The sequence below is a fragment of the Sebastes umbrosus genome, chromosome 1 (assembly GCF_015220745.1).
Source record: "Sebastes umbrosus isolate fSebUmb1 chromosome 1, fSebUmb1.pri, whole genome shotgun sequence".
NCBI lineage: Eukaryota > Metazoa > Chordata > Actinopteri > Perciformes > Sebastidae > Sebastes > Sebastes umbrosus.
The window spans coordinates 1,068,611-1,092,879 of NC_051269.1; the positions used below are offsets into that span (position 1 = coordinate 1,068,611).

The 24,269-nt window shown below is 43.2% G+C and overlaps 2 protein-coding genes across 2 annotated transcripts; both read right to left on the minus strand.

The window, feature by feature from the left end:
- Positions 1-4,509: 4,509 nt before the first annotated feature.
- Positions 4,510-16,349, minus strand: LOC119475288 (odorant receptor 131-2-like). Its single transcript, XM_037747850.1, has 3 exons — positions 16,194-16,349; positions 14,058-14,305; positions 4,510-5,068 (listed from the first exon to the last, which is right to left on the minus strand). The coding sequence occupies exons 1-3, from the start codon at positions 16,347-16,349 to the stop codon at positions 4,510-4,512; spliced, it is 963 nt and encodes a 320-aa protein (XP_037603778.1).
- Positions 16,350-19,235: 2,886 nt separating this feature from the next.
- On the minus strand, positions 19,236-22,761 carry LOC119497986 (odorant receptor 131-2-like). Its single transcript, XM_037786459.1, has 2 exons — positions 22,612-22,761; positions 19,236-20,003 (listed from the first exon to the last, which is right to left on the minus strand). The coding sequence occupies exons 1-2, from the start codon at positions 22,759-22,761 to the stop codon at positions 19,236-19,238; spliced, it is 918 nt and encodes a 305-aa protein (XP_037642387.1).
- Positions 22,762-24,269: the final 1,508 nt, after the last annotated feature.

Consider the following 24,269-nt stretch of genomic DNA (forward strand, 5'->3'; position numbering starts at 1 on the left):
TTCAAACTATTATTATTATTACACCGCTGTGTTGAATACTCGATTCTGATTGGTCAATCACAGGGTTCTAAAGTCTGTTATTTCTTTACAGCAGACCGTTACTATGTATAACAGACCGTTGCTATGTATAACAGACCGTTACAATTAGGGATGTTAATAATTAACCTTTTTAACCGTTAACCAACATACACTGACAAACGCTATCGGTTAAAAAGGTTAAAGGAAATATTAATAATTAATTAAAAAGCTGAGAAAAACATCCGCTGCTACGTATAACAGACCGTTGCTACGTATAACAGACAGCTGCTACGTATAACGGACCGCTGTTACGTATAACAGACCATTCCTACGTATAACAGACCGTTGCTATGTATAACAGACCGTTGCTACGTATAACAGACCGTTGCCGTGTATAGCTGACCATTGCTACGTATAACAGACCATTGCTACGTATAACAGACTGTTGCTACGTATAACAGACCGTTGCTACGTATAACAGACCGCTGCTACATATAACAGACCGTCGCTACGTATAACAGACCGCTCCTACGTATGACAGACCGTTGCTACGTATAACAGACCATTGCTACGTATAACAGACCGCTGCTACATATGACAGTACGCTGCTACGTATAACAGACCATTGCTATGTATAACAGACCATTGTTACGTTTAACAGACCGATGCTATGTATAACTGACCGTTCGTTGCTAAGTATAACAGACCGTTGCTACGTTCGCAGTTCTGATGTCGGACTCTGGAGGACCACTTTTGTGTCAAATTATTGATTTCTTTGAAGCTAGTATGACATGGTTGGTACCGATGGATTCATCAGGTTTTATAGTTTCATATGATACCATTATCTTCACTCTAGCTTTAAAACTGAGCCACTACAACCTCCGAAAGGTCGTTTGCGTTAATGCATTAAAGAAATTAGTGGCGTTAAGCTGTTATTATCGCGTTCACTTTGACAGCGCTAGTTGATATACTATGAAAAATAAAACCACTTAATTTTAATTCAACAATATCTTAGAAATGATTACAATACAATATTATTTCTTACAACAATTTAATTGCAAAGAAAACATAGTGACCATGAATTGGAAAATGAGGGTAATATAAAAACAGTTTTTCTCTACACTCTAGTTTAAACCTTAATGATGAGGTGATCCACACATTATAAGTCAATAAATAAAACCGATAATGTCAGGTTTCTCCAAATTTAAGTGTTGGTAAATGACAGTGAATTTAGCTCTAAGCCGGACCACTGCATAGGCCATGACTTGTACTAAAGACGTGGCAAATAGAATTAAAAAGTCAGTTCATGTAATCTTATTATACTGCAGCTTTGATTACTGCATTAGATATGAAAGGTTATCACTAATATCAGATGAGGATCATAACACGCTACAAAAGTTACATAATGATCTAAAATGTACTCAGCTATAATCCTCTCATGAGGCTGGTGAAAAGTTTAATCACAGAGACATTTGTTGCGACTATATCACATCATCATGTTCTGTTTAACATTGTTATCTTTGATTTCACAATAAACAAGTCATAAACTAGGGCTGTACGGAATAGTTCCAAGCTTCATTCATGACGTTGACATTCAAACTATTACTATTATTACACCGCTGTGTTGAACCCTCGATTCTGATTGGTCAATCACGGGGTTCTAAGGTCTGTTATTTCTTTACAGCAGACCGTTGCTCTGTATAACAGACCGTTGCTACGTATAACAGACCGTTGGGATGTATAACGGACCGCTGCTACGTATAACAGACCGTTGCTACGTATAACAGACCGTTGCCATGTATAAAGGACCGATGCCATGTATAACAGACCGTTGCTATGTATAACAGACCGTTGGGATGTATAACAGACCGTTGGGATGTATAACAGACCGTTGCTACGTATAACAGACCGTTGCTACGTGTAACAGACTACTCCTACGTATAACAGACTGCTGCTATGTATAACAGACCGTTGCTACGTATAACACACAGTTGCAATGTATAACAGACCGTTGCTATGTTTAACAGACCGTTGGGATGTATAACAGACCGTAGCTACGTATAACAGACCGCGGCTATGTATAACAGACCGCTGCTACGTATAACTGACCGTTGCTACGTTTAACAGACCGCTTCTACGTATAACAGACCGCTGCTATGTATAACAGACCGTTGCTACGTATAACAGACCGTTGCCATGTATAACAGACCGTTGCTATGTATAACAGACCGTTGCCATGTATAACAAACCGTTGCTATGTATAACAGACCGTTGCTACGTGCAACAGACTACTCCTACGTATAATAGACTGCTGCTATGTATAACAGACCGTTGCTACGTATAACACACCGTTGCTATGTATAACAGACCGTTGCTATGTATAACAGACCGTTGGGATGTATAACAGACCGTTGCTACGTATAACAGACCGTAGCTACGTATAACAGACCGTTGCTACGTTTAACAGACCGCTTCTACGTATAACAGACCGCTGCTATGTATAACAGACCGTTGCTACGTATAACAGACCGTTGCCATGTATAACAGATCGTTGCTATGTATAACAGACCGTTGCCATGTATAACAAACCGTTGCTATGTATAACAGACCGTTGCTACGTGTAACAGACTACTCCTACGTATAACAGACTGCTGCTATGTATAACAGACCGTTGCTACGTATAACACACAGTTGCAATGTATAACAGACCGTTGCTATGTTTAACAGACCGTTGGGATGTATAACAGACCGTAGCTACGTATAACAGACCGCGGCTATGTATAACAGACCGCTGCTACGTATAACTGACCGTTGCTACGTTTAACAGACCGCTTCTACGTATAACAGACCGCTGCTATGTATAACAGACCGTTGCTACGTATAACAGACCGTTGCCATGTATAACAGACCGTTGCTATGTATAACAGACCGTTGCCATGTATAACAAACCGTTGCTATGTATAACAGACCGTTGCTACGTGCAACAGACTACTCCTATGTATAACAGACCGTTGCTATGTATAACAGACCGTTGGGATGTATAACAGACCGTTGCTACGTATAACAGACCGCGGCTACGTATAACAGACCGCTGCTACGTATAACAGACCGCTGCTACGTATAACAGACCGTTGCCATCTATAACAGACCGTTGCTATGTATAACAGACCGTTGGGATGTATAACAGACTGCTACTACGTATAACAAACCGTTGCTACGTATAACAGACTGCTGTTACGTATAACAGACCGCTGCTATGTATAACAGACCGTTGATACATATAACACACCATTGCTACGTATAACACACCATTGCTATGTATAACAGACCGTTGTTATGTATAACAGACCGTTGCCACGTATAACAGACCGTTGCTACGTGTAACACACCGTTGCTATGTATAACAGACCGTTGCTATGTATAACAGACCGTTGGGATGTATAACAGACCGCGGCTACGTATAACAGACCGCTGCTATGTATAACAGACCGCTGCTACGTATAACTGACCGTTGCTACGTTTAACAGACCGTTGCTATGTTTAACAGACCGCTTTTACGTATAACAGACCGCTGCTATGTATAACAGACCGTTGCTACGTATAACAGACCGCTGCTACGTATAACTGACCGTTGCTACGTTTAACAGACCGCTTTTACGTATAACAGACCGCTGCTATGTATAACAGACCGTTGCTAAGTATAACAGACCGTTGCTAAGTATAACAGACCGTTGCTATGTATAACAGACCGTTGCTACGTATAACAGACCGTTGCTACGTATAACAGACCGCTGCTAGACCGCTGGATGATAGTGATATAGTAGATATCGAGTTGACAACTATGTAAGTGCAATAAAACTTTGCAAGTGTAAAGCCAAGATACATTATTACACCTGTTCAACAAGCATAAACATGATGAAACGGTTAAACATGGAGGAAAGCAACGTTTCAATCTGCGCTGTCCGCTGTCTCTCATCCTCTGCTGCTGTTTACACAAGCAGAGCGCGTTAGCTCAGCGGCTAACAGCTAACCGTAAACACGTGTAAGTTATATAGTTGAGTTGTGACTGACTTTAGTTCCTCTAGTAAGCCGTGTTTCAGTGTATGTGTCCCGGGAGTTTATTGTGAAGGAACGGAAGACGTGAAGCTGTGATGCGCTGTTATTGACGAGGCTGCAGACTACAGAGCCTCTGTGTTACTAATTTATTATCTTCATAAAGTATAGGAGCAGCGTAACCCTCGGCTACACAAGACTGAAACTAAAGCTGGCAGTAGGGTGTGTAGTCCAACTGTTTAGGTTAGTTTGTCATGTATCTTACTGGTAAACTGATCAGCTGGCTGTAATCAATTCTAGATCTGATAATCTGCAACCACTCTCCTCGTTTGTGTGATGCAACCACATTTGGTTTAAACTCCTGTATTCAGAGCCCAGCCTTATAATTAATCTGGATACAACGATGACCTTCATTTACCGACAGCATGAGGATAAACGTTATTTCCTAAGATGTGCCATCTTTGGATGGCAGTTTACTACACACAGATACCTTCTGATGTACTTCCTGAACGTTGTGTCTCGTAACCCGTACACAATAGGACTAATAAAGCGAGGGAGGATTTGGTATATGATAAAGGAAACGAAGCGAATTAAGACAACAAAACTTGGGAAATGGTATGTGAGCACTTGATTTAACAGTGGCTGCACATAAACCATCATACACAACAACACCTGGAAGCCATGAAGGAGGATAGTGTTTCTGGCCTTTTTAGCATCTGCATTAGCAGCTTTGGCCACAAACATAATCCTGAAGTACGTGTAGAACAGAGTGAGCCAAACCATGACCAGAAACAATATGTTGGATACTCCCCTCTTCTTTTGACTGTAGGTGGTCCTAAATACAGTTTCCCTGTGGCAGAACACTCTGCTATTCAAGAACTCCAGAGGTTCAGTGGCCAAAAGGATGAAGACATCCGGCAGCACGGACAGCGAACTCATCGTCCAGATTACGCCAATTACAATATATGTTCTTTTGACCGTATGTAGCCGGAACGGTCTGCAGGTCCCGACCACACTGCGTTGTGTTCTGGTGCACAATCAGACGCTGGACACTGGCATGTCTTGTTGAACTCAGGTTTATTCCTGTTTTGAGCCCAGAGAGAGCAAAATGCTGTCATGTGGTTTTTATCCTCATAGAAACACACCTCTCGCAGTCAGGTTCAGTGCAGACTCATTATAAACATGAAAATAACTCAAAACATGTAAATCAAATAAGACACAATAAAATATAAATGAGTGTGTCATTACTTTGTGTCTCCAATTACATAACATTCAATTATATTATCAATAACAATTGGCTTTAGGCTTAGCCTACATCGCCATGACATGTGAAATAAATCATATAGATGTGTGTTTGTCATTAAATGACACACACACAAAAAAAAAATACATATTCAATAAAAAAAAGATTATACAGACCCCTATGGCTGTCATGAAAATTACACTGTTCCACAATCACCTCACACAATATACTTAAAATGAATACTATAATTACTGAACACGGTAATGGGAGTACAACACATATACACATACCTGTTTTGAGCCCAGAGAGAGCAAAATGCTGTCATGTGGTTTTTATCCTCATAGAAACACACCTAACATGAGAAAAGGACAAGCTTACATGTGTATCCCACGGGAAGATAAAACGGCGACACCAGCACACACACATGTTTAGCTAGTTAGCTTAGCCTCTCAAAACTCACTTTACAAGTAAAAAGCACGACAGAAAATTACCCAGTTCGTCTGTCCTAATGATACTATGAAAGAGTAAACTGCTCTGTGTAATTAAATCAACATTAAAACATTAGAATTCACACTTTACATCGCGCCACTTTAGATACATACCTCTCGCAGTCAGGTTCAGTGCAGACTGACGAGAGAGCGGAAGAGACGCAGTACGTCTGCTAACAACCACTAGAGGGCGCTGTAGCACAAACTAAAACAGTACTCCCAATACCAAGGACAAACTTAGGAACAACACAACAAGTGAGGGATTTTGGTGAAATTAATACATATTGCAATAAAACACATAACATAAGAAATAAAAATTACAAATATTATTTACTGTCACTTCTTCTATCTGTTACATTCACCCCTCTTTAATTTCGCCAAATCCCGAAAACATACAGAGGGTTGTGCAAGATAAATAAATAAATTTTACAAAGCACAATTTTCACATTCTTTCGGTCCAAGATAACCCTGGGAATCTAATTCCCCACACAGCATATTAGCTACTTGCTAAGTAAGTTCAGAGAAAACAGAAGTTGATCAGGCTACTGCTTCTCCTAGTATATATGATGCCTTTTACACCACATGAGATCTTGGCATTCAATCCCGTCAATGTGAACATTTTATGACCCAAAACAAAAGAAGAAATGTACTGTATAAAAACAAAACACAAAACTCATTTCTATACCTCTTCTGCCCTGTTTAAAACAAGGTGAGTAAGGACTGTGACCTACTGTTAAACCTGTCTATAATACCCCGTGTGAAAGGTTTTTGCGCCATGTTCTCTATCAGGCGATTGACTGCTTTGACAACCCTGCCTGTACGTGTTCTGACTACGTGCCTGTCAGGTCCTGAACCTTGTGTAGGTATCTGTCTATCAGTCACTGTTGTGGGTGAGGTGATGTTACAGGGTTCTGGCTCATCTAGGTCAGAAACGGTGGCTAAAGGGTCAACATCAGTGTCAGTCATGTATGGCTCGGGGAGCTCACTGGAACCGGGCAAGTCTCTCACAGGTAAGGTTTCCTCTCTTTCTTCCTTGTTTCCACCACCATTGGCAGGATCAGACTGGGGCCTTACAAGTGGCAGCTGATCAGAGTCTATGGGTGGGGAGTATGACATCTCAACCTCCATTCCTGACTCTCTATCATCTCCCAAAGACTCACAGTCAACATCAGATGATGTGCATATCCATGAGTGGGTACGGTCCTCAGAAGCTTCGACCGCCAGGCCACTCAAAGTATCAATGGACGGAGACTGAAACTCGCTCTCCTCGTCTGAAGCACCTGAATCCAGCTCCCCACTGATTTGTTCTGGGATTGGTAGGAAGCTCACATCCAATATCAAGTTCCGGTGTACAACTTTGGTTTTCCCGCCATCGTCCGCAACTTTATAGATGTGAGTCTGAGGTTTCCGATCCATGACAGTGTAGATAGTGGGTTCCCATTTATCTGCCAACTTCCTCTTTCCTCTTTCCCCTTTATTTGCGAGCAGAACTCTGTCACCAACATTCAGGCAAGTGCCACGGACTCTCTTGTTGTAACCATCAGCTTGATGCTGCTGCTCTTTCCTTGCATGCTGCTGAGCAATGCCAGCGGCTTCATGGAGGCTTGCCGTCAGTTTCTCGGCGTAGGTCTTGTAGTCAACCACGACTGTGTCTTTCAGGACTTGCTTGAAAACCACATCCACCGGAAGTCTGGGGACCCGACCATACATTAAGTAGAATGGGGCGTATCCAGTTGTTTCATGGATGGTGGCGTTGTAAGCAAAGGTCAAGGTTTGTATCTGTTGTGCCCAGTGTTGTTTTGCTGCTAATGGTAAGGCACGCAACATACTGCCAAGTGTCCTATTAAACCTCTCAGTTTGCCCATTTCCCATGGGATGGTATGCAGTTGTGTGTGACTTTGCGATCCCTGTGAGGCTGAGGAGTTCTGCTAGGAGTTTACTTTCGAAATTGGCTCCCTGATCTGAATGGATTCGCTGTGGAAAACCATATATGCAGAACACATTATCCCACAACTTCTTAGCAACTTGCTTTGCAGTCTGGTTAACACAAGGGAACGCGTGAGCCAACTTAGTAAAGTGGTCGGTTATGACCAAGACATCAACTGATCTTTGTTTGTTATCCTCAGCGCTCCAGAAATCTATGCATACCAACTCCATGGGTGCAGAAGTGTGAATGCTCTCCAAGGGAGCTCGGGCAGCTGGTTCAGGAGTCTTTGCTAGGATACATCGTTGGCAGCATTTCACATATTCCTTTATGTCTCTTTCCATTTGCGGCCAGAAAAAGCGTTGTCTGGCAAGGTGTAGGGTTCTGGCTTGCCCTTGATGCCCTGCGAGGTCATGCACACCAGAAAGGGCATTGACCTTCAAACTGGCGGGTAAGACAAACTGGTACCTTTTCTGCCTGGTTAAAGAGTCTTTGGTAATCCTATAGAGGACTCCATCTTGGACTTTCATCCGATGCCACTGCTTGCATAGCATCTGTGCTCTTGGACTTAGCCTACATCTCTCTCTTCTAGATGGCAGCTTACCCCGCTCCACAAACAGCCGGACCTCCCCAATGTCTGGATCCTGTTGCTGGCCGTGCCGAAGCTCATCAATAGAGAAGGCTGGAAGGGTGTCTTGTTCTGAGTGTGCCACCTGGGGCAGAACCTGGAGGAACTGAACTGCTCTTGACTCTGCAGCTTTCTCCCACTCAATGTGAGCTTCACAGATGGACTTAACATCAGCGGAATCCTGATTTCCAGGTGGCTTGTGCTGTGGCGCATCTGTGATCACACAGCCTGAGTTATATGCCTGAAGACATTGGACCTTGCACCGGAAAACATCCTGGACTCCTTCCTCCTTTGTTCCCTCGGCTTCTACCAAAAGGTTCTCATATGGCTCGCTGATCAATCTTTGGCCCACTGACCTAGCAAAAGGGTCTCTACTTAAGGCATCTGCCACAATGTTTTTCACCCCAGGTATATGTTTAAGATCGAACATGTATGGGGACAGCTTGGCCACCCACCGCTGTTCGCAAGCGTCAAGTTTTGGTTTTGTCATTATATAGGTCAATGGATTATTGTCGGTCCACACTGTGAAACAGTGACCCTTCAACCAGTGACTGAATTTTTCACAAACACTCCACTTGAGCGCTAGAAATTCCAGGCGATGGGCGGGATACCTCTTTTGTGAGCCAGTGAGGGTCTTGCTCGCAAAAGCAATCGGACGGGCTTTGGTTTCACCTTCTGGTAACTGTGACAAAACGGCCCCGAGGCCATCAAGAGAAGCGTCGATGGATAGGATCAGTGGTTTGGAGAAATCCGGGTGAGCGAGGACTGCACAGTTCAGAAGCTTCTCCTTGAGGCTGAGGAAGGCAGAGTCACAGTCATCAGTCCAGTCTGCAGGTGTGAGCTTTCTGAAGACACCGGGATTCTGGTTTAACTTTCTAACCTTCCCTCTCCGTTTTTGACCAGCTGTAAGGGCAAACAGAGGCTTTGCTGTGGCGGAGCAGTTGGGCATAAAGTGCTGATAGTAGAACACCATTCCCAAAAATGACTTTACTCTCCGAACTGAAGGTGTGCAGCCGTCATCCTCCATTAAATCCTTCTTTGACATTTTGACGATAACTTCAACTTTCTCTGGGTCAACAGCTACCCCATCACCGTCAATAATGTGTCCGAGGAATTTCACGGACCGCTGCAACAGGTGGCATTTTTTTGGACTCAGCTTCAGGTTGTGCTCTCTCAGCCTCTGAAAAACAACCTCCAGCCTATTGAGGGCTTCTTGCTCAGATGGGGCAAAGACCAGGAGGTCGTCAAGATAGCACAGCAAGCTACTGAAGTTTAGATCACCAAAAATGCTCAGCATCATTCTCATGAAAGATGCGGGACTGTTACAAAGTCCCTGGGGCATTCTGTTGTACTCATGTAAGCCCAGGGGTGTTGTGAAGGCGGTGAATTTCTTGTCTTCCTCGTGCATGGTCAGGTTGTAAAAACCTGATGTTAGGTCCATGGTGCTGAAGACAGTGTTTCCGCCAAGAGCCGCCAAGCAGTCCGACTGATGAGGCAGGGGATGAGCATCTTTGATGGTCCTTGCATTCAGCCACCGGAAGTCTGTGCATATCCTGAGGTCACCATTTTTTTTCCAGACCATCACGAGTGGGGATGCATATTCGCTCATTGACTTCCGAATGATTCCCTGCTCTTCCATCTCAGTGAGGACCTGGCGCAGCTTTTGGTAGTGAGCTGGAGGCACTCTGCGATATGGAAGACGGAAAGGACGGTCATCTGTAAGCCGGATCCTATGTACAAAGCCCTTTGCTTCTCCACAATCTAGATGGTGTTTTGAAAACACATCCTGGTACTGTTCCATAATTTCCACCAGTTGGATCTTGGTGGAAGAGCTCACTTGGCAATTATCGATGTTGACATCCCCCAGGCCAACATTCTGCAGTCTCTGTTTCAGGTCAGTATTATCAGCGTGTTTGTCATGAGTCACTTTATCTGCGTCATTTTCTTTCTCACAGGAGCCTTGGAGCAGTGTGAAATCTTCAACTGCAACGCAGGGAGAAACATCTGCCAGCTTGCAGTTTCTTTTCAGGGTGAGTGGCTTTTCTGTGTAATTGGTGACCTTCATGGGAACCCAGCCATCTCCCCACAAAGGTGTGACCACTCTGCCAACCATGATACCCCGAGGGATGCACTTGGAAGAGGTAGGTTCCACCACTACTGTGCTCCCAGGTGACATAGGGACATTACTTGGCAACTTGCCCCATAGCAGGTATTCTTGTTTGGGGAGTAGAGTCACTGCTTGGGTTAGCTTAACTGTACCCACCTTGTCTGGTACATCAGCCCCGTTCCACCTTGTGAGACCAGCCATCATCTCCAGAAACTGCTCGCACTCAGAGGACCCCTGTACATTGCACGAGACGAGTTTCCAGTAGTTTTCGTCATTTTTCAGCTGACTCATCACATATTTCAACATGTTGGTGCCTATGATGATGTCGTCCTTCTGACCAGCAACCACCAGGACCGGGACCATGCACTTTACCCCATACAGACCCAGCTCCATATCATATATGCACTTGGGGCTCACCTGTAGTCCTCCACAGCCAACAAGAATAATGCGCTGTGTCGGCTCTTGCCGCTGTGTCAAAACGTTCTCTGATAGGAGTCTCTGCTCTGCTTCTTCGCTTATTGTACAAGCCATTGATCCCGTATCAAGCAATCCTTGCAACTGAGCAGAATCACTGATCATCACTGGTGCATGGAATAACTCGTCAAATGGCTCAACTTTGTGTATATTCTGAATGATTACTGTGCAATCCTCTGGCATTGCTTTGCAGACATTTGCATACACCTCTTTCAAATCCTCATTTCCTTCAAGGGTTGGTCCTTTAACACCCACACGTCCCCTCGCCAAATGTGAGCTGTCTAGTTTAAACCTGCTCCACCTTGCTCATTTCTGGGCTGTGTTTGGACAGGTTGTGATGTGGCATTATTTCTTGACTTTCGTTGGTGGCATTCTCTTCTCCAATGGCCAGGCTTGAAACAGCTCATGCAGAGATTTTCCTGCCTGCAGTGCATAGTTGTTGAGTGGTCACCGGACTGGCAAACCTTGCATCTCCTTTGAGTAAAATTTGCTTGCTCCCCAATAGGTGGTGTAACTACTGCTGACTGAGCCTTCTGCTCCAGCACGCGGTCCAGCAAGCTGATGAGGGACTGAATGCAGACACTCTCTGCCTGAGAAGAGGATGAGGGCCCCATTGCATTCTGGTCGCAGGTAAGCTCCCTGGCATTATCAGTAGCTACAGCCTCCATTGCTGAAGTCTGGGCATGTGCACCAACCTGCTTTGGTTGTGGAGGCCGACATGTTTTACCTTGAGACTTGGTCCTAGCCTCTCTCTGGTTTTCAGTGAGGCGCTCCTGGATCTCATCTGCTGTCCATTTCTCTGCTGTTTTAAACTTCAGAACACTTGAAAGTGCAGGGTCGGGGCAGTGTTTCACAAACATCATTGTGACTTCATGAGAGGGATCTTCAATATTCTGTCCCTGCCTCCTCAGACACTCATCTGCCACATCCACAGCTTTATTCAAACGGATCCAATAGTCCATTGGGCTTTCTCCGGCCAAAGGGAGAGTGTTATAAAAATCTGCCAAAGGCATCGAAGAATATGTTACCTCACTAAAATGTTGTTTGAGTATATCAAAGACAAGCTTGGAGTCTTCAGCAGGCCTTAAAGATGGAATGCTGCGCAGGGTGACCTTGACAACATCTCTAGCCTTTCCCATCAATCTTGAAATTATTTCTTGGGAATGCTCATGAGGCGGGACACCCCTCTTATTCAGGTAAGCATCCATGATTTCCTCCCATTCATGTACTGTGTGTTTGTCGGTTCCATCACCCCTGAAGTGTGGTGGCTCCTTCACATCTGACTGCATCACTAACTTCACCCCAGTCATGTTTAACTCAGAGAGACCCAGGCCCGTGTTCAAACTAGGTGCATGAGTAGTTCGATCTTCTTGGCTACCTGCAGTTTTCTGCATCTGGCTTGCAATACTCTCTCCAATTTGGTTGGCTAACTGTGTTATGAGATCCCCTATGTCTGGATAACTCATGTCTGGACTAGGCATGTGCTGTCTGGGAGAAAGTACATCGGTGTGCATGTGAGTGGAAGAGAATGCAGGGTGGCCTACTACACTAGCACCCCTTACTGAAGTTGATTCTACTTCACCAAAAAGCTTGCCCCGCCCGGAGCTTACTGCCCCAGCACCCCTAACTGGAGTTGAGTATACGTCTCCCAAAAGCTTGCCCCGTCCGAAGCTTACTGAACCAGTACCCCCATCATGGCCAAATGGTATCTTAACATTTTTACCATCAGTCATCTTAGCTAGGTTTGTTATCTCTTAACCAAAGCTAATAAGAGGTAAGTGAATACTCAACATACACAAAAAAAACAGGATAAAAATGAACTTGTGAAGACTAAAGCACCAACAACACTTAACACTCACAATATATGCAGTATTTGTCACAGCATTAATGTCTCTGAAGTGTGTTAGTACTTGTTACAGCATCAGTGTCCTTGAAATGTTAATACTTGCTGCAGCAACCACCGGCGATCACGCTGACGATGATCTGAAGCGGAGAAATCCGGGTCACGGCACCAATGTAGCCGGAACGGTCTGCAGGTCCCGACCACACTGCGTTGTGTTCTGGTGCACAATCAGACGCTGGACACTGGCATGTCTTGTTGAACTCAGGTTTATTCCTGTTTTGAGCCCAGAGAGAGCAAAATGCTGTCATGTGGTTTTTATCCTCATAGAAACACACCTCTCGCAGTCAGGTTCAGTGCAGACTCATTATAAACATGAAAATAACTCAAAACATGTAAATCAAATAAGACACAATAAAATATAAATGAGTGTGTCATTACTTTGTGTCTCCAATTACATAACATTCAATTATATTATCAATAACAATTGGCTTTAGGCTTAGCCTACATCGCCATGACATGTGAAATAAATCATATAGATGTGTGTTTGTCATTAAATGACACACACACAAAAAAAAAATACATATTCAATAAAAAAAAGATTATACAGACCCCTATGGCTGTCATGAAAATTACACTGTTCCACAATCACCTCACACAATATACTTAAAATGAATACTATAATTACTGAACACGGTAATGGGAGTACAACACATATACACATACCTGTTTTGAGCCCAGAGAGAGCAAAATGCTGTCATGTGGTTTTTATCCTCATAGAAACACACCTAACATGAGAAAAGGACAAGCTTACATGTGTATCCCACGGGAAGATAAAACGGCGACACCAGCACACACACATGTTTAGCTAGTTAGCTTAGCCTCTCAAAACTCACTTTACAAGTAAAAAGCACGACAGAAAATTACCCAGTTCGTCTGTCCTAATGATACTATGAAAGAGTAAACTGCTCTGTGTAATTAAATCAACATTAAAACATTAGAATTCACACTTTACATCGCGCCACTTTAGATACATACCTCTCGCAGTCAGGTTCAGTGCAGACTGACGAGAGAGCGGAAGAGACGCAGTACGTCTGCTAACAACCACTAGAGGGCGCTGTAGCACAAACTAAAACAGTACTCCCAATACCAAGGACAAACTTAGGAACAACACAACAAGTGAGGGATTTTGGTGAAATTAATACATATTGCAATAAAACACATAACATAAGAAATAAAAATTACAAATATTATTTACTGTCACTTCTTCTATCTGTTACACGTACATATGGTGTTGTAGCGGAGAGGAATGCAGACTGCGATATAGCACTCTGCTGCCATAAAAGCTAAGTTGAGGGGGGTGTTCTGTGTGGTGAAGATGGCTGGCAAGATGAGGAGGCAGCAGAGGTGGACGTAGATGGTGTGGAAGGTATAGGTGAAGATGAAGAGGGAGATGCTGGTCGTCAGCTGGATCATGTCGTTGACCACCAGGTGGATGAAAAGGATAAATCGAGGGTTCATCTTGAAGATCTGAATTGAGCAGAAAAAATTGGGGGTTAGATTGCCGTATATTACACATCTCATGCTATACAGACACATTGTTAAAATGTACGTTATTACACCTACACCAATATTTCTAACAGTAATGACTAGTTGTCTCCTCAATGTTTGTTCTACCATCAGCACTCGTTTTGTACCACTTGATATGCGTCAGTCGCATTTATCTTAAACCCCTGTGATAGTGACATTACATTTAGTGACAGAATTATTCAGATTGGATCAACTGGCTATAACATGATGTTCACATATTGTCAAAGTCAAGTTAAAGTTTATGTGGAAGTGTTGCTTACAGAACAATTCTATGTGAGTAGAGGAATTGCAATTATTTAGAAAAAAAAAATGCATTCTTGCAAACGGAGAATGGTGGTGTGGTTAATATGGTGCCTTCAGATGAAACTGGTGAGCTCGTGTTTACAACATGGGAAGTCGTGTACACGACATTCTTTGCATTCAAGTGGTTAAGTTGTGAAGAACACCGCTTCTAAGCAACGACAATATTAACCATGCTGTCGGTCAAAGAGGATAATGATTTAGCAAGCTATCAAGTAGGTAACAATGCAGTAAAGGTATGATGACAGAGGAAGAAGATGAGGGCGTTGGGAATATCAACATTTTTCTCAGACATATTATAAAATTATGAAGAAAAACAATATACGATTTGTACTGTATAGCATCATTGCATCATTTTTCAACCCAGTTTAGATGAATTTTCTGTTCATCAGACCACTAATGAGACCAGAATTATCTCAACAACACCGACTCTCTCTCTGTCTGGCTCTCTTCTTCACCGTCTACCCATGGCAAGGCGGCCGGCTGCTGCACCGAGGAGCCGCACCGCCGCACGCCACTCACAACGGGACTTTGCGCTGGTTTTTCTATTGGGATGAAAGTTGTGCTCCCCGACGTTCAGACCTGTTAGAGACCCACAAACCTCCGGTATCGCCTGCTTTCCGTTAATTTATCTCCAGCAGGAGGAGACGGTAAACAAGAGAGAGAGTGAGATAAACAGTCAGTGTGTTGTGTTCATTCTGACGGTGGGATTTGTGTAATTTCACTGTGCTGATTTCACCTGTTCACCGCACACACAAACACTGCTGTGAAAATAAACACACTAAACTAAAAATAAAAGGAAAACCCTCAGTTAGCTGATGGAACAAGTTGCTCAGACTCAAACCAGCATGAGTGAGCCTGCAGCTTGGAGGATGACCTTTGACCTGCAGCTTCTACTATAGTCCTACTATGTCCTTTCACATTTTAATAACAAGCTTCTTTTTTTTTTAACTTTGAGCACAAACTTAAATTATTTGTCAAAATGACTCAAATAAATATGACATATCATAGAAATGCCAAAACACAAGTTGTGTGATATTGGTGCTCCTTTGTCATTCTTGCATTAAGACTCTCTTCGTGCAGTCACTGGAAGATGACTGTACTTTTGTAATGTTGCTCTCTATTATAGAATAAAACATGGTAGTGAAGCTTCAAGTTGAATAATTATTTTTTTTTTTGTTCCAACATAGCTACCTGTCCACTAAATTGATGTTTAGTGCCTTTGGTATTCAAGTATGAAATAATTAAACCAAGTAAACATGCAATTTACACATGTGAACCTGTAGTAGGATAAAATTGACATAAGACAGGTTACAGGAGCTAGAAAATGAAGTGTTGATGCAAAAATAATCTGACAATTGTTATATTAACCAGAAGGAGAACACTATATTTTTAAAACCAGCTGTTTGGGAGAAAAGCAGCTACAAAAGAAAAGAGAGAAAATTAAAGGGAGGAGAGATATTTCCAACTTTCTTTCCTTGCTTAACTAATAAAACTTTCTCTTCAGTAGAAATATAATTCCACACACGTGATGCTTGTTGAATGTGTGGATCATAGTGGCGTTGATGTAGTTGATGGTGATGCCGAGGACGACAACGATCACATTCTTGCTGACAGCCATAACGAACGTGCTCCTGTAGTTCGCCGCTCCTGTCACGTTGCTCTCCCCTGGTGTCACATTCATGGCAGCATCTGATCAACTTGTTAAAGCAGAAGACAACATATATGATGGTAAAATACCACATGTATCATTTTCCATGCTTATATATTCAGACTTTTTTCATTTTTAATGAAATTATTAGAAGTCAAGTGGAGCAAACAAATACATACTGACCTCAGATAGCAGAGTCTGATCCGGAGATGAATCGGATTTAACATCATGGTACTTGGTGGAGTTTTTTTAAACAGCAAGTGCGTGTGCACACTTCTGACATGAAACAAACCCCCACCATGTGTGACGTAGTAGATGTGTATTTTTAGATGTAGCCTGGTATTAACTATGTGTACACAGTTTACCACAGTGGACAACATGGGATGGTTCTACAGCTGAATGAACTCTGAAGGAAGAAATTAAAAAACTCCTACATGCTTTGGAAAACAATTCACTGTTTTGAAACACCTCGAAACGCTGTCACCATTCTGTTATCAACATCCTCCTTCTCTTCCCTTCGTGGTCTATTAGTGATTTTAAAAGCAATAACACACATAAAAAAAAGTTATAATAGACATCTTTATTGTCTAATTTGTCTTTGACTTCACAGACACGGATACACTTAAAGGGACGTACGTTTTTACACATATAAATGTTTTTGAATTGTTTTTTATTGCCAATGTGTGAACAGGTTGTAACCTAACCTAAAAAATGAGACCTTCTACAACTATGTTTCCTCTCTCAGCGTGTAAACTGCTTTTAATATGAAGAATGCGGGCCGTTTTTTCCGGGAAAATCCAACAGATGTGACCAGGGTCTGAAATTAACTTGGTTCACTTCCTGCCTCTGTGGCAGACAAGTATTTATTTTTGTCTGCCACTCAGAAATTTTATCTGCCACATTTGAAATCTCTGCGCTAAATGAAGGAATAACTTTCTAGATCTGATGTCATTAAATGTTCGATATATTTTACACAAAAAAGCATTATATGCATTGTAAATTACAGTGTTCGAATTACCCCGTGGAAGGAGGGTAATGTACACAGTACTGTACTTTGTTATTGTCATTTATAATGGTTATTTGCATAAAAACACACAATTTAATGATTATGATTATTAATATTTGTTTTGATCAAAAAAAATCTTGGCAAGTTGTTATGAAGTTAAATAGGTCAAAATTAATCTAATATCTATTTTTTATTGATGTGAAAACATCTCCTTCAAACAACTGGATTTATTCAAGTTTCTCACCAAAAACGTAATTTTACGAGATTGCATTTGAAGGATCGCGATAACGTTGTAATTGACCTTCACCCAATGAGCATTTTGCTGAGCAGACCATGAACGTGTCATAATAATAACTCAGTGGAACCTCCGTTAACGTTAGTAGCTCCGCTATTTTACCAGTCAGAACTGTGCTGCTAACGGCTGGCAACAGCTAACGTTACTAACTCTACTCCAGCTGATTTCAACACAGGTTTGCTGTTCACAGTGTCGCTTTTTCAGGTAAAAATAGGGTGCATCCCCTCAGGTTTAGTAGCACCACGCTGTTGAGTGCTTTTTTTTTTCTCTCCGCCGTGTCTCCGATCAAACAAACTGAAACATGATACGGCGTGCTTTTGCGTCATTGTGCAGCGTAACTGTGGGAAAGCATCAATAAGAGGAATCGATAGTCACGGAGACATGAGATGCCAAGAAAGCGGACAAGTACAGTTCTCTATTCCTATCACTAGCATTTTCCCTGCCTGCCAAAGTGGCGGATGTCCTGATGATTTCACCTGCCACTGCCAACAATTTACCCACATTTGGCGGGTGCTAATTTCAGACCCTGATTGTGACGTCATCTGCGCTCGCAAGTGCCTTTATTTTTTTTCAGCTCCGTTACAGGGCGACCAGTGTGCAACCATAGCTAATGTTCATGGAGTCCGCTAACGCCAACAAACAACTGGCCGCCACCACAACTCAGACTCCAACACAAACTCCACAAAAGCACAACAAAAAACAAAGTTGTGTCTAGTGTCAAGCCCGTCTGGCATTACACAAGGGCGTTGAAGTCCTATAGAGTCCCCAGTCGGCGCCCTTTCCAGGACGCCAGCCAGAGATTCCAAGAAGGTCGGGTACTCCGAGCTGCCGTTTGGTGCATAAGCGCAAACAACAGAGACTTGCTCTTAGCGACCTGCAGCCGCAGAGAGGCAACCCTCTCGTTCTCCAGTGAGAACTCCAACACAGCGACACTCAGCCGGGCCCCCCACATCAGTATGCCCACATCCGCCCGGTGCCTCTCACCCTGGGCTACTCCTGAAAAGGCGAGACTCCAGCCTTTCTCCAGGAGTTTGGTTCCAGAACCAGAGCTATGCGTGGAGGTGAGCCCAACTATATCTACTTGATACTGCTCCAACTCCCACCCCAGCTCCGGTTCCTTCCCCGCAAGAGGGGTGACATTCCACGTGCCAGGAGCCAGTCTGCGATGCTTGGGATCAGCACGCCTAGATCCCCGCCTTAGCCTGCGGCCTGGCTCATACTGCACCTGACTAAATGCCTAGCCCTACAGGGGGGGGGGCCCACAGGGTGGCGGCTCTATGTAGTTGTTTCGGGCTCTGCCCGGCCGGGCCCCATGGGCCAAGGCGTGGCCACCAGACGCTCACCGGCGAGCTCCCCTCCCAGGTCTGGCACCAGGAGGGGGCCCCGATTTCCCTATTCTGGGTGAGGTTACACACCTCTTTCGGTGCTTATTCATAGGGTGGTGTGAATTAACTAAACTATTAACTTAACAAAAATTAACAAATTCAGTCTCAGTAACTCAATTTACCAAACACGTAGTTTCTAACTTGAAATCAACAAAGTCAAGGACATCATTGGGTAAGTTTTAGGATTCTGATGTTTCTGTAAGCCCTCGGTATTATAATCCGTGAACTGATTCTTACTGCGGGCTCATTTTACACAACAGATACCTTTTCAGGTACGTCCTGAAAGTCTTGTCTCGTATGCCATAGATGATTGGACTAATGGATCGTGGAAGGACCTGTACAATAATGTAACAAGCGAACAGGGAGTCTGGGTAATTCTTTGGGAACCATTGCAGCAGAGCCTCTTTTAACAGGGGTGTTGCGTATCCTGCCATACAAAGCAGCACCTGAAACCCATGGAGGAGGATTGTGTTTCTGGCCTTTTTAGCATCTTTGCTAGCTGTTTGTGCTGTGAACAGAATTCTGAAGTAAGTGTAAACGATAACAACCCAAACTATAACCAGATACACAATATAGGTCGTATCTCTCTTCTTGATGATGAGGGGATTTGGGAAGACAGTTTGTCTGAGACAGAAGACTCGGGAATGAAAGAAGTCCAACGGCTCCGTGGCCAAAGTGATGAACAGATCAGGAAGAACAGACAACATGCTCGTCGCCCAGATTAAACCAATCAGCATTAACGTTCTCTTCAAGGTACAGATCTGCATGTGGCGAAGGGGGATGCAGATGGCGATGTAGCACTCCACCGCCATGCAAGCCAGGTTCAGAGGGGTGTTTTCAGTGGCGAATAGAGCAAGCAGGATGAAGGTGCAACAGATGGAGACATTTATTTTGTAGAGGATGTAGCTGATGATGAACAGCAGGACTGTCAGCGTCACTTGGATCATGTCGTTGACCACCAGGTGAATAAAAAGGATGTAGCGTGGATTCATGTAGAAGATCTGACGGTTGGAAAAAAGAGTGAAGGTTTGTTCAAAAGTACACGTAAAACAGTATTATACATGAATAGCACCACTTACATTAAAGGGACATTCTGCCACCTATTATTTGGATGTCCAATCAGTGCTAATTGTAAATGTAGTCCACTAAAGAAATTTCAGACAGAGAAAGCCATGCCGGCTGTGTCTACATGTACCAGGATGCATTGTGCGCAAACAGCGAGTTCACTATGTCTGATAAATAAACTAAATAAACTCACAAAATGTCAATAAAGGAAATATTCTTACACCTAAACAGAAAAATACATCCGTACACCTTCTGAATTAAGGTTCTGACACTCACTCATCTCACTCATCTTCAACTGCTTCTCCGAGGTCAGGTTGCGAGGGCAACAGCTCCAGCAGGGGACCCCAATCTCCCCTTTCCCGGGCCACATTAACCAGCTCTGACTGGGGGATCCCGAGGCGTTCCCAGGCCAGTGTGGAGATATAATCTCTCCACCTAGTCCTGAGTCTTCCCCGTGTCCTCCTCCCAGCTGGTCATGCCTGAAACACCTCCCTAGGGAGGCGCCCAGGGGGGCATCCTTACTAGATGCCCGAACCACTTCAACTGGCTCCTTTTGACGCAAAGGAGCAGCGGCTCTACTCCGAGTCGCTCACTGATGACTGAGCTTCTCACCCTATCTCTAAGGGACACACCAGCCACCCTCCTGAGGAAACCCATTTCGGCCGCTTGTACCCGCGATCTAGTTCTTTCGGTCATGACCCAGCCCTCATAACCATAGGTGAGAGTAGGAACGAAGATTGACCGGTAGATCGAGAGCTTTGCCTTTCAGCTCAGCTCTCTTTTCGTCACAACGGTGCGGTAAAGCAAATGCAATACCGCCCCCACTGCTCCGATTCTCCGGCCAATCTCACGTTCCATAGTCCCCTCACTCGCAAACAAGACCCCGAGGTACTTGAACTCCTTCACTTTGGGTAAGGACTCGTTCCCTATCCGGAGTAGGCAATCCATCGGTTTCCTGCTGAGAACCACGGCCTCAGATTTAGAGGTACTGATCCTCATCTCGACCGCTTCACCCTCGGCTGCGAACCGATCCAGTGAGTGTTGTAGGTCGCAGACCGATGATGCCAACAGGACCACATCATCTGCAAAAAGCAGCGATGAGATCCTCAGCACACCGAACTGCAAAACCACCTCCCCCCGACTACGCCTCGATATCCTGTCCATGAATATCACGAACAGGATTGGTGACAAATTGCAGCCCTGGCGGAGGCCAACCCCAACCGGAAACGAGTCTGGCTTATTGCCGAGAACCCGAACACAGCTCTCGCTTTGGGCGTACAAAGATTGGATGGCCCTGAGAAGTGACCCCCTCACCCCATACTCCCACATCACCCCCCACAGCATCTCCCGGCGGACCAGGTCATACACCTTCTCCAAGTCCACAAAACACATGTAGACTGGATAGGCATACTCCCAGGCCCCCTCCAGGATCCTCGCGAGAGTGAAGAGCTGGTCCGTTGTTCCACAGCCAGGACGGAATTCACATTGTTCCTCTTCGATCCGAGGTTCGACTATTGGCCAAAACCTCCTTTCCAGCACCTTGGAGTAGACTTTACCAGGGAGGCTGAGTAGTGTGATACCCCTGTAATTGGCACACACTCTCTGGTCCCCCTTTTTGAATAGGGTAACCACCACCCCGGTCAGCTTCCTACAGCTTCAGGCTCTTCCTCTACAATAGAGGGTATATCAGTCGGATTCAGGAGTTCCAGTATAAACTGGAAAACACAACCAAGACCAGCAGGGTGATTTTTGTGATTGGATTTAGCTAATTTAATGGTTTGCCATACAAGCCGACAACAAGCAGAGAGATACAGCGAGGGGAAAAAAGCTTGTAGAGCAGTCCGGCATATTTTCAAATCTTACTTCGTGAATTGAGGATTTATTTCAACCAAACCAGAATTGCTGATTGTTGGAAACTAGATAGACTAACAGACTAATGGTTTTGTTGAGTTTTATTTTGATTCTCTCCAGTTTGCATGAAGTGTGTTTTACGATGTCTTAGTTTGATGTAAGAGAGAAACTTAAACTCAGAAGGTAAATGGTTGTATTATTCTGTTTATATGTAAGAATATTTCCTCTATTGACATTTTGTGAGTTAATTTTGTTTATTTATCATACGTAGTGAACTCGCCGATTGCGGGCAATGCGTCCTGGTACATGTAGGCACGGCTCCACAGCAGGAGAGATCAGCTTTCTATGTCAATATAACAGCACTGGGGAATTTCTTTACTGGACTACATTTACCATCAGCACTGATTGGACATTCAGTAACGTATTTTAAAACTGCTGTTGTTCCCCTTTAATGTGCTCTCTGCAAGCAGGTGTCTGTACTCATCACAGATTGTTTGTGAGGGAAGATGTACCACTCTGTAACACCACCGAACAACTGCAAGTGGAATGTTTTTATATGGAGTAATACGTCTTCTCGAGTAAAACACTATTGCTGATCATGTCACATCAGTTTCAGAAGTGTTCTTCTGACAGTTAAACTTTTACTTATATCAATAATTTAAGGTGATCAATGTAATGAAAGGAATGTCTTACCTGGTGTTTACGAAAGGTGTGGATGAGGCTTGCATTGATGTAGTTGATGGAGATGCCGAGAACCACAACAATCACATTCTTGGTCACAGTTTTAGTAAAAGAGTCTCGATACTCTATAACCACGGTCATATTGACAGATGACTCGCTCATCTCTAACAAAGGAGAAAACAGGATAGTAAATATGGACAATAATTTAAAGGAAATGCATTATTAATCCACATGTGAGATAATCACAACAACATGCACAGTTCTCAGATTTAAGACCACAGATTCCTAGAAGAAAATGTATTATTATATACTAACTATTCTTTAAACTATTAATATGAGTTTTATGTGTTGTTTACTATTATAAACATTATTATTATTAAAAAACACACATAACGTTCGTTAAACTGAGGAAAAAGTTTGAATGACTTCCTGATAAATAGGGAAGCATTGTTGGAATATGTTCTAAAATGCAAGTACAACATACACACTTGTGTGTGAAATCATAATTATATTCTATAACAGCATCACTTCACATTAAATTATGATGCGGTAGAGAGTCCGAGATTTACACTATTTAAACTGGATCATGACAATTTCCACAGTACTAGTTTTTACTCATCTACAATATTTCTACCTGTATTAATATAATTTAATATAATATCATAGATATTCAAATTTAATATTTTTACGACCAAAATATCTGAAGCAACAGTTGGACATTGTTGCTGTGAGGTAATAGTTGTGAATTCTATGTGTTCTGGCAATCAGGATGAGAGAATTCAAAGTATAAAATGTCCTGTAACATTAAAAAAAAGTCACATTAAACATAAAATACACCTGTAAACTTCACCACAACAGGCCTGTATGGGTAAATCTCTCATAGACAATACACAACCAACCAACACGGTTATATACAGTTTATATGTCAGTAGTGTCAGAACACAGTACCAGGTACAGAACAGTTCTAAGCAACATGAAAGAACTGGTACGCAGTTTATTCACTGTGGTTTCAGTACTCCATTTATTTCTACAGTGACAGTACATACCTTACCACATGCACATAGACCAGGACACCAGATAGACCAGGACACCACATAGACCAGGACACCATATAGACCAGGACACACACATGCTGCTTCAGAAAAGCTAAGACTTTATATGTGGTTTGGTTGGCTGGGGTGTGCGTACGTATATTTAGATACTGCATGTGTGTGTTTGTGTGTGTGTGGGGTGGGGGGGTGGGGGTATTCAGAAACAGATTGTGCGCTGTTGCGGCCGCTAAACCTGCACAAACAAATAAATAGTTGTGTTTATACGTTAAAGAAATTAGTGGCGTTAAAACAAATATGCGTTAATGCGTTATCACGTTGACTTTGACAGCCCTAATTTTTATTCATTAAACTATCCAGCATCATATTAGAATTAAAATCTCCACCTTGAACAGACATTATGTACATTTAAGTACATTGTCCTTTTTTTTTTGTGATCAATTCTTTTTTATTGAAAAGGTATAGAGAAAGATGTTACATATCATTCATTTTATCTCTTTTATACATCCCCCTCCCCCCATACACAGGTACATATACAAAGCCCTCATTCCAGGTCTAATGCACAACCCTATGTCCCCCCTCCCTTCCCAAGGCGACCCCTAAATACCCCCCGCCCCCACC